At 27.5% G+C, this 11,508-nt stretch overlaps 2 protein-coding genes across 2 annotated transcripts; both read right to left on the bottom strand.

Moving 5' to 3' along the window:
- Positions 1-1,672: 1,672 nt before the first annotated feature.
- Positions 1,673-5,943, bottom strand: LOC101505908 (uncharacterized). The gene is made up of 7 exons (XM_073370456.1): positions 5,813-5,943; positions 5,430-5,589; positions 4,569-4,899; positions 3,960-4,044; positions 3,108-3,194; positions 2,775-3,011; positions 1,673-1,881 (listed from the first exon to the last, which is right to left on the bottom strand). The coding sequence occupies exons 2-7, from the start codon at positions 5,579-5,581 to the stop codon at positions 1,805-1,807; spliced, it is 969 nt and encodes a 322-aa protein (XP_073226557.1). The 5' UTR covers positions 5,582-5,589; positions 5,813-5,943; the 3' UTR covers positions 1,673-1,804.
- A 587-nt stretch (positions 5,944-6,530) lies between these two features.
- On the bottom strand, positions 6,531-8,194 carry LOC101506221 (tetrahydroanabasine acetyltransferase-like). Its single transcript, XM_004506084.4, has one exon. The coding sequence runs from the start codon at positions 8,090-8,092 to the stop codon at positions 6,707-6,709; it is 1,386 nt and encodes a 461-aa protein (XP_004506141.1). The 5' UTR covers positions 8,093-8,194; the 3' UTR covers positions 6,531-6,706.
- Between the last annotated feature and the right edge of the window lie 3,314 nt (positions 8,195-11,508).

Genomic DNA, 11,508 nt, shown 5'->3' with positions numbered 1-11,508 from the left:
TATTGCCGTTTCAAGTAGAGACTATTTAAAACTAACACATAAATATTTTTCAAGTACACAATATTTGTTCAAATCCAACGTGCAGTTGGGAACACCCTTTGTCTTATTCCTTTTATGAAGTTTTGTCATTCCATTTTCCATGAGACGACCTTGACGCATTTGCAATGTTTTATTGCATCATTATCAAACTCAATTGACATAACATCACCCACGATAAAACTTCCCAACATTTTTTAGATGTTTTCTACAATCCTATTTGCTCTTATCACTATCAAGATATTGTTGTTAATCTTCAGCATATCCCTATCTCCATCACGCCTGTAGGAGAAACCATCTACCTATAGAGTACCCAAGGAAATCAATTTATTTCTCAATCTTGGAATATATATTACATCATTCAATGTTCGCACTCTACTGTCGTTCATACAATTTTAATTTGTCGCATTCTAGTGATAACATGGGCTTTATGATATGCAAATAAACAAATCCAAAACCGTCTGACCTAAATATGGTGAGCCACTCTCAATGTAGCATCATAATCACATTTGTAGAATTAGATGAGCATTGTTGTTTGTTAGACCAATCTCTCTCTCTAAATGCATGATTTGTTTGCAACAAAAATCCTACTGTTTTCTTGTTCTTAGATTTAGATATTTTATTTCCAAAACCTATTTTATCTTTGTTCCTCCCATGTTCTTGGCTTCCATTTAGAATCAGACCTTCACCTTGAGATTCTTCCTCTATATTTTGTTTCCTTTGACAATGAGATAAAAGTGTAGTGGTACTATCATTTGGGATAATCTTGTCTTTTCTATAAGTAAAAGTGGTCACCATGTGTTCGAAAGAACATGTCAATAATTACAATAGAATAATTGTTTTTATCTTCATCAACAACCTCCACCCCGAGTCCTATATGAACAATGAGTATTTTGTTGAAGTTGTTGATATGTTGTTGCAAATCAGATTTCTCGTGCATCTTCAATTTAGTTGTTGTTTCGCAAACAATTTGTTGATTAGTGTCTTATACATATACCAAATTTCCAATTTATCATGAACCTTATTCAAAGATTTCAAGTCTAGGATAAGATACATCACCTCCAATAGTACACAAAGACACAATTTTTGTGGTCTTCTCCTTCAATCATGTTCAATCAAGGACCTCTATATTTATCGATTTAGCTTCATGCAACATCTTTTGAAGATATTATTGTGCCAACATATCCTTAACCTTCTTTTACCAAAATATAAAATTTCTTGTTCCATTAAACATTGCCACTTTATTTTTTGCACAAAGATTAAGAGTCATATATACAAATTGTTCGAACAACTATCACAATTTAAAAGAATAATGATACAAAAACTTAAAAGAAAGAACACATAATATTTAATCATGTAGTTCAATTAATTGTGTTTACATCTCTAACCGCAACACAAATGCAATACATTTTTATTATAATTCAAGAGTATAATTTATGGTGTATAACTTGTATTTAAATAATATAGTCTATATTACAATATTACTCCTAAATTCAACTTCCGTTTAGACCAAACACAGATAGACTGAAGGGCAACTCAAGGATAATGCACACATTGACGAAGAAAAAAATAATAATATACTCAAATATTATAAAAAATGCAATGAAAAATAATTGAAAGACTATAAATAGAAAGATTTTGAAACAGCAACAAGCTCCTTTCTTGGATTTTGTTAAATCAGAAATGGCATACAAAAAAATATTAAATCCTTGATACATCAGTCTTATTTGAAATAGTAAATGAATTTGTAAGAAAAATATAAACAACACTAAAGATTCAAGTGAAAAACTCTGTTAGCACAAACTGCTACAATAACCGGACCAGTCAAATCACCAATAGCACAACCTGAAAAAACATGCAATATTTTAAAAGTGTAAAGCCAAAATAATATAATAACAATGCATAATTCAAGTAGAAAAAATCGAGTAATTAATTACTCAGCCTTTTTCTAAATGACTGTCATTTTTGAAGAATTTACTTTAGTTAATTTTATTTTTCAATTTTTAAAAAGATTCACTTTCAATAATTAACAAAAGATAAGAAAATGCGAACATGTGTTAACCTAAATGTGGATACTGTAAAAAAACATATTTAAATGTGAAAAAAATTATAGCATGACTCAAGACAATTTTATAAAAAAATAATATATTCACTCAATCATTTATTTTCATTCTTAATATATTTTTTATCTAATATAATAGAAGCAAAAATAAAATATATTTTTAAATTAACATATTAAATTTAACTAGCGAGTAAAAAAATTATAATAAATTTTATTTATATAAAACATAAATTAAAACTGCAATAAAGAAAATAAAAATCAACTATAATATTTCTAGAAAAGTAACGTTTAAAGAGTCAAATTTATGTATTATTAAATCTATAATAACTAATAATTTTATTTTTAATTTAGACAATTAATCTATTTATAAGAAACTTGTCATCTATTTTATTTAAGTAATTTTTTGATAATTTTTATTGATAAAAATATTTTATTTAAAGTTACAGTATAGATCGAAAATGTCAAAATAATATGAATAAATATTTCAATCAAATCATAATTTTGTTTATATTTTTTTCTCAATTTTTTTCTAATAAATTTATTTGGAGTAGTTAAATATATATTATTAGAGTAATTAATGGTAAAACTATTCTTATTTTTTCTAAAAAGAATATATTGAAGCTACTCCAAAGGCACGAAAGGCTTCACCCCTAAATACAATGTTGATAAATCTTACCAATCCATTGGCCAATTGAAGGACGAAAAAGGGTAGCTCCAATCCCTCCACCAATAGATGCAAAAATTAAAGATGCATTGCATCTAATTGTGGCTATGATAACTTTGTCTTTGAAAATTCTAATTCTCTCACCTTTGTCAACACTAACATCCTCATTTCTTGACTTATATGTAAATAATTGAAATATTCTAACCCCTACTTGGACAACCCATGATGCTGCAACACCAAGCATATGCCCTATATACAAAAATTAATTAACACAACATCATTTTTAAGTCAAAATTTCAATTAATTAATCAACCTTATGATAAACATAAAATTCATTGTTTTAACCTCTTAAAGTTGCTCTGCTCACAGAAATGAAGTAAGTTGAAGTTGACATTCCCCTTCCTGCCTTGCGAACAGCTGATGTCGGAACATCTGTTATTAAAAATGTAAAATTAGTTGTTTTAATTTGAGAATATAAATTTTATTATATTTATTATTATTATAATTATTTGTTATTGATGAATACAGAAGTTATCTTTCATATTTAATATCAATATATTTTACATATTTTATTGTTTATTCAAGAGATCATATTTATAGAAAGAAAAATAAACTAATTTTTTTTTTTACTAAAACAAATAAAAAATTTTTGATAAAATAGATCATAGTTTTTTTACCTTATGATAAACATAAAATTCATTGTTTTAACCTCTTAAAGTTGCTCTGCTCACAGAAATGAAGTAAGTTGAAGTTGACATTCCCCTTCCTGCCTTGCGAACAGCTGATGTCGGAACATCTGTTATTAAAAATGTAAAATTAGTTGTTTTAATTTGAGAATATAAATTTTATTATATTTATTATTATTATAATTATTTGTTATTGATGAATACAGAAGTTATCTTTCATATTTAATATCAATATATTTTACATATTTTATTGTTTATTCAAGAGATCATATTTATAGAAAGAAAAATAAACTAATTTTTTTTTTTACTAAAACAAATAAAAAATTTTTGATACCATAGATCATAGTTTTTTTTTTTTTTTTTTTTTTTTTTTTTTTTTTTTTTTTTTTTTTTTTTTTTTTTTTTTTTTTTTTTTTTTTTTTTTTTTTTTTTATATTCATTTTTGAAATAATCTAAACAAGTTCTAACATTGTAACTTTTTATTTTTATGTACATATAAGGAAAAAAATACCTTTAAGAAGTCTCCATGCCATTTTTCTTGAAACATAATGGAAAGTAATTCTTTCTAAAATGCGTCTAGTTGTCACAACAGTAACCTGTGATGAATTTGAAACAAATCAACTTATCAGTTAACTTTTGAACAATGTTATATAAAAATAGAAATAATAACAATACAAATACAAAGCTCCATATATAATACTATGAACTAAAGAACTCAGCTACTTTGACATATAGAATTAAAAAGAAAATATTTTTATCACTAAGCCATTTTAGTAACTTCATAAAAAAATACTATTAATATATAGGGAAATTATAATATAGACAAGTACTTGAAAGATATTTAAAACATTAATGACTAAGAACATTGTCTCTTAGAAGTAGATGGTAATGGTCATCTTCGTTTTTTTTACTGAGATTGTGACTTAAAAGATACCGATCGATACCGATTCATAAAAATAAAAGAAAATAAATACAAATAGGCATCAATCAAATTATTGTCTTATCCATAACGACAAAGAGGATTATCAACTATTATTTCTGAATATTATTGTTTTCGATGATTTTTAAGTATTAACATGAAAACTAATTTTGTAGTTTTTGTAGATAAAATAATGTTCACCTCACGAATGACTTGCAACACTGACTTTTTAAAAGGAAGAGACAAATTACTACGAAGTTCATGTTGAAGAAAATCATCTTCATCTTGTTCCATCTTTGCATGAGGCTCCAAAAGAGGAAGATAAAACATCAATAATGATCTCAATGAAATCAATGCAAATGACCTCAACTCAAAAGCAGACCACAATGGTTTAAGTTCAATATTGTAGCTCTTTGTACTATACTTTAGAGAATCATGATAAAAATATTTCCCCGACGAGGTTCGAACGCCGGAAAGAAAATCATCGGAAATTGCCACTCCTGAGTCACAATAAGCTACTGGTGTCCTGAAACTGAAGTTGAGTTCTACAATGTCAATACAAAAAATAATAATATAAACTCAATATTAACTAAAAATGTAACATATGCTCTATGGTTTTCTTTGTCTTAGACGAAGTGATAAACACCACTAATAAACTAACACATGTAAAGTGAATATTCTAAGGGTCACCATAGAAAATGTTCAAACTAACAATGTCAGCATTATCAGTTGAACTAGATCTTACAAACTATGTTGTATAGTTTCTATCGAAATTCAAATGTGAGTGGTTAGTCACACATCAACTATGAATAGAGGAAATGAAATGTGGAATATATACAAGAGGTGACTCATATATATAATATTAAGGTTTTATGTAAAAATATAGTGTCATTTGAATTCTCTACAACGAATCTATTTCCATTCAGATCCAATTTAACAAATATAAATTATAATCCTTATACTTGATCCATGCAAAAATGACAATGATTATTATAAAATATTCAAATGTTGATATTACACTTAGATAAAATTGTTTAGAGGAAAAATGGCGAAAAATCATACCCAAAGAAATCCCTTGAAGCAAAAGAAGCACCAGCAGAAATGGAAGCAGCAGTGGCAGATGCAGAAAAAAGCCATGAAGAAGGATAGGACTGTGCCATGTTAAAGCTTTGGTTTTTCCTCCATAGATCTAAAAGTAATGTTATTCCCACCATTGTATAACCTTATACAAATTAAAACACTAATCAGTGTGACAAATTAAACCATACAACATTAGTTAATAAAAAAAAAAACAGGACAAAAAAATCCACAAAGGCATAAATAATAATGTACTAATATGAAAATTCAAAATTGATATTAAATTGACATCAGCTTCAATCTTGACATAATATTTTGTACAACCTTAAGATCAATGAGGACTAAGTAATTAATGTAATGTAAGGTACCTTTGTTGTGGGGTTTGAGACAAATTGAAAGATTTGAGACAGAGTGCAGTGGAAAACAATAGGAGAAGTTAATTAACAAATGTTTATGGTTATGTTTGAGAGACTTTTCTTGCGACAATTTGGATCTGTGATTGATTTGTCTCTCTCCAACTTACATTTTTTTTTACTGTCACTGTCAGTTATATGAGATGGAAAAAAAGTAAAAAAATATAAATAAATATTTTTTCTTAACCTTTGGTTCTAATAAAGAAAAAAAAAACATAGGATGGTGATGAAAAGAGTCGGGGTAAGAGTTTGATATATATTTCAACAAATAAAGTTCTAATTTTAAATAAGACGATTGTAAAATTATTATCAGTGTGACTTTGATTAATAATAATTTTTTCCACCACAATTTTTTATAAAAAAAAAAAAAAAACAAACTATTTTTCTTGTATCATTTTAGTCTACGAGAACAAAAATAATTAGATTTTACATTTTTAAAGATATATTTGGTGAAAATTCTTAGAGTTTACTCTAAAAATTATATAAGACTATTTTGATAGATAAAATGGCTAAGATTACAAAAAGGATGGCTCATAACTTAATAAAAAACAAAACAAAGTATTACCATACTTCAACTTGGGAGAAACATAGACAGAAAAAGGTCTTCAGAAAGAAAAAAGCAAAAATTATATTTCTTAATCTTTTTTATATAGCTTGGTGAATAGCTCTAATATTCCAAAAAAAAAAATATATATTAGTTCTAAATTACAATTTTCAAATACAATTGCAGGCACAATATAATAATTTTATAGGTGTTTGCATCGGTCAATATTACAACTGCAATTATGATCACATTTATCTGCAAAATATCATAATATAATATAAAGATTTGCAACATAATTAAAGTAACTAGTTGTTATTCTCATCAACTTTCATGACCTTGAGAAACTCCATCTCTTCCTTAAACTTAGGCATTGAATCTTTAGGAAGTGACACAAAAACCCTAACACCTCCTTTCATTGAAGGATCCAATTTATTTGGAGGCAAGAAAAGACACAAATCAACAAAACCAAACATGTTCCATGGAACAGGCACTATATTAACTGAATCCTTCCATCCAAAATCAACTTCTTGCAACAAAGCAAGTTGCCTCCAATCAGTTAACACCAATGATGCACCACTTCCTTCAACCTTAATCTTTCCTTCCCTCATTGTCTCCAACATGTTAATACAATTTTTTATGTATTCATTATTCAAAGGAAGCTTCTTACACTCTTTGATAAGCTTAACAACTTCAAAAAGTGGCTTTTCATTAAGATCTTTCACTTTTAACACAACATTTGAAGCCACAAATGCATTACCATAATACCCTTTAGGCAAAGGTGGATCCAATAAATGTCTCACACCAATAGCTAAACAAAACAAAGTTGATCCATCATTGTTTAATTTCAAAGCTTTTGCCTTTGACCTCCAAACATAAGCACCAAGTGTTTCAAGTGTTGTGAAACTTTCATTCATCATATTATTACCACTTTCTTTCATAAGTTTCATTTTGAGCCTTTTTATACTCTCACCATTGAAACTAAAACATTCATGTGAAATTTCTTTACATGGCCAAAATGGTGAAGTTGCTATTGAAGTTTTGTCTATGAGAAAGTTGAATGGTTCATTAAGAGTTTTACCTATTAGCCTCTCTCTCTCCCAAACAGGTTTCAAAGAAGGTTCATTTTTTCCACTTGCAAGTTCAACAAGTGCTCTATAGAATTGTGATGCACCAAAACCATCACAAACACTATGTGACAATCCCATTCCAATTGTGAAACCACCACAAAGAAACTTTGTTACCTTGAAAACTAAAGGATTTGGACTAGTTTGTTCTTGAGAAGGGTTATCAAACACTAATTTTTGTGCTATTGGAACATCAATTCCTTCAAGATAGTGAAGTGAAGAGAGTTCACAATTAGCATTTGCTTCCAAGAATGGAACTCCATCACCATTGCAATTGATTCCAAGTTTTCCATCATGAAATGTTGTTAACTTTCCTGCAAGAGGGTAATAGTAAACCAAAGCCTTTGAGAGTGCTTCTTTGAGGACACAAGAAGGGTCTTTTTGGTCATTTGGGGAATCAAGATTGGCTTTGTAGACATAGATGGTTTGACAAAGAATGTTGATGTTAGGATCATTGTCAATGGTGGAAAGTGAAAGGATATGAGAAGGTGTTGGCATGGAGGGTTTAACGATCACAACATCTTTGGTATCAAGAGAAAGTGAAAGGGGTGTTTTATGATTTTCCATGGAGAAAGTTGTGTGGAGAATTGAGATTTGAGGTGAGATGGGTGTGCTTCATATCTTTATATAGAAATTCTTAAAATTTGAGTGAGGTCTAATTCAATAATGCAAAATCATTTTGTAAGGTGAAAGATGTCTCTCAATTACAAACGCATTATCAAGTCACATCTTATTTAATGTATAACTCTCAAACTCTCCTCATGATAGGATCAAACATCTAGAATGTGACCTTAGTGGTCCAATAACTGGTGACCTAATAGATCTTGAATAGATTTTGATATTATCTTAAAATTTGAGTATGATCCAACTCAACCCGACAAAATCGATTTTGACATTATTAGCCATTTAGCATAGACTTCGAATTATTTGAAGATTGGAAACCATTAATCTTATTTGTAAGATTAATTCAACAATGCAAAATCATTTTGTAAGGTGAAAGATGTCTCTCACTTACAAACGCATTATCAAGTCACATCTTATTTAATGTAGAACTCTCAAACTCTCCTCACGTTTAGGATCGAACATCTAAAATGTGACCCTAGTGGTCCAATAGTTGGTGACCTAATAGATCTTGAATATATTTTGATATTATCTTAAAATTTGAGTCTGATCCAACTTAACCCTGTAAAATTGATTTTGATATTATTAGCCATTTAGCATGGACTTCGAATTATTTGAAGATTGGAAACCATTAATCTTATTTGTTATTTAGACTCCTTCCTTGTGATAAAGTTAGTAAATGAAATGGTTTAACCATGTTACGAGTTTGTTTTTGTTTTATATGATATTAAACTAGAATTGAGTAGAAACTGGAGTATGGTGTTGTGATACACTCTTAGAGAAGGAAATCAATACGCTGACTTTTTTAATAAAAATGAATCTTCTCAGCTTAACTCTCTAAAGATTGTTCTATCTCCACCGATAAAACTTGTTTCTACATGGTTTGCTTGCAGATACTTTGAGATATTATCTCCTTAAGAAGCACTTGTTTTTCAGTTTTTTTTCTTCCTCTTCTATTAAAAAAAAGTTCATATCTATTGCATGTGAGACTCACAATAGATTGTGTAACTTTCTTTTGGCCTTATCCATCCATTGTGAAATCACAATCATTACAACCCCAACTTAGGAAGTGGAATAGGTTGTTGAAGTAGTTGACAATGACACAAATGGAATTGGGAAATGAAACCTTGATTTGGAGAGTAACACGTTTTGGTAAGTTTAGCTAATATTCGAGCTACTATAAGTTTTAGTGCTCTTCCAATTCAATCTATAGACATTTGTGAGAATTTGGTAGGATAAAGCTAATAGAGATTATATATTTAAAATATATCATTAATAAATTTAAATATGCATGATTGCGTGGCTTGCAAGTAACACTTTTATCAAGTGAGTTACTAAAAAAAAATTCATATCAACACCACTGAATAGAAACTTAAGCATTTGATTTTATCTTATCATCATCATCATTTCATTTTTAACAAGTCACATGTTGGTTGGACAAGTTTTAGAATCAAGGAGTCAATGCTGGGGACACTTTGGGCACAATATTACTAGTAGATAATATAATTTTAGGTGAACAAGTTAAAAATGAATATGGACTGCATGGTGAGTGGAGATCAAAGACACGTGAATATGATGAACAGAGAGATATATATATAATTCCTGGATCGCACTCAATAAAGCTACTGTAGACTATAGTGCAGGTTTCACACAAAGATCGTGAAGAAATTTGGAAGTTTGGCCCTTGTTTTCATAATCTCAAACGGATCTTGAATGAAAATAAAATTTTAATACCCAAATAAAAAGTATAATATTGTATTTAATATAAAAATTTAATGTTGTAAATTTATAAAAAATATATTAAAGAGATGTAATAGATCAAATTTTAATTTATATTTTTAATAATTAAAATTTAAGTTGAAAATTTATTTTATTTTATAATTATAGTAGTTGTTTTTGTAATTTTTTTATAAATTATTCCCTTATATTTTTTATAATAGATATTTGGATTTTAATTTGCCTACAAAAAATTTGTATATTTGGTTGATCTTAAAGATTTTGGGGACCTCGTTCTAATCTTAAAAATTGAGTCTAATATAAAAAATACGATTTTAATAATTAAAAAAATTGATAAAATAAATTTTAGTTCATATACACGTATCAATTCTACATTATGCAACGCAGATTTGCACATGTCAATCTATATGATACAATTTACATGATGCATCATGCATGTCATTTGATTAGATTAATCCGTAGAACGAAAAAAGATGCACATATAACATGTCATCATCTTCACATATTAGACTCAAATATTCGACAACGATAACCCAACAACCACAATTCAGCTCATAAAAACAATTCTACTCATAAAATATATCAATTATGGATTCCAAAATTACAACAACATACGTCACACTATCTATATTAATTAGTATATTTATTAACATATGTCATGTTTAGTCGAAATTCATCACCTGTTAACATGTATTAAACCACAATTATCCGATAGACTTATATAATTTAGTTTTCACAATTTTGTTGCAATTAACAATTTTGTTGTTTTGTTTAAGTCAGTTTGGGCTTGAGACTCCTTACTACTATTCATTTTAATCTAAGCCCATATGTAACTCAGTTCATTTAAATCCATTCTTTTTATTTTACTAATCTCAACTCATTTTTATTTTACTAATCTCAACCCATTTTTTATTTTACTAATCTCAACCCATTTAAATTTTACTAATCTCAACTTATTTTTATTTTACTAATCTCAACCCATTTAAATTTTACTAATCTCAACTCATTTTTATTTTACTAATCTCAACCCATTTAAATTTTACTAATGTCAACTCATTTAAATTTTACTAATCTCAACCCGTTTAAATCTTACTAATCTTAGTCCATTTAAATCTATTCATTTTACTTTTTTTATTTAAAAAAAAAAGGTTTAATTTTCTTCATAATTAAATATCAATTTCATCATAAAAAAATACAAATAAATATCATGTTAAAGATTAATTAGATGTAACATCTTTTTAATCTTTGAGTTGTTAGGATACAAGTGGTACAACTTGATAGTTCTAAAACTCTCTTTATTTAACTTATTTATTTTATTTTATTTATTTTAATTTATTTATTTATTTATTTATTCATTTATTTATTTATTTTAATGAACTAATCTAAAATCGATTTATTTATTAGATGTAACTTTTTTATCTTCGAGTTATTAAAACACAAGTTGTACTACTTGGTGGTTTTGAAACTCAATTTAAAAATCGAGAACAATAAAATATTTTTAGAGGATTAAATTAGATGTGACATCTTCTTTATTCCTTGAGTTTTGGGACACAAGTTGTACAACCTGATTCGTCTTAAAACTCGTATTTTAAAGTATTTATTCAAATTAAACTATTTTATTTTTT

Source organism: Cicer arietinum, chromosome 6, assembly GCF_000331145.2.
Source record: "Cicer arietinum cultivar CDC Frontier isolate Library 1 chromosome 6, Cicar.CDCFrontier_v2.0, whole genome shotgun sequence".
In the NCBI taxonomy this organism is placed as follows: domain Eukaryota; kingdom Viridiplantae; phylum Streptophyta; class Magnoliopsida; order Fabales; family Fabaceae; genus Cicer; species Cicer arietinum.
Note: the sequence above shows the minus strand (reverse complement) of the source record. Positions and strands in the feature narration are given on the sequence as shown.

What these genes read in the sequence shown, in the direction of transcription:
- LOC101505908 (XM_073370456.1), bottom strand. Translation starts at nt 5,581, where the DNA reads ATGGTGGGAATAACATTACTTTTAGATCTATGGAGGAAAAACCAAAGC. An exon ending in GCTTCAAGGGATTTCTTTGG is followed by an intron (nt 4,900 to 5,429) that starts GTATGATTTTTC and finishes ACTCAACTTCAG; the next exon opens with TTTCAGGACACCAGTAGCTT. An exon ending in TGTTGCAAGTCATTCGTGAG is followed by an intron (nt 4,045 to 4,568) that starts GTGAACATTATT and finishes AATTCATCACAG; the next exon opens with GTTACTGTTGTGACAACTAG.
- LOC101506221 (XM_004506084.4), bottom strand. Translation starts at nt 8,092, where the DNA reads ATGGAAAATCATAAAACACCCCTTTCACTTTCTCTTGATACCAAAGAT.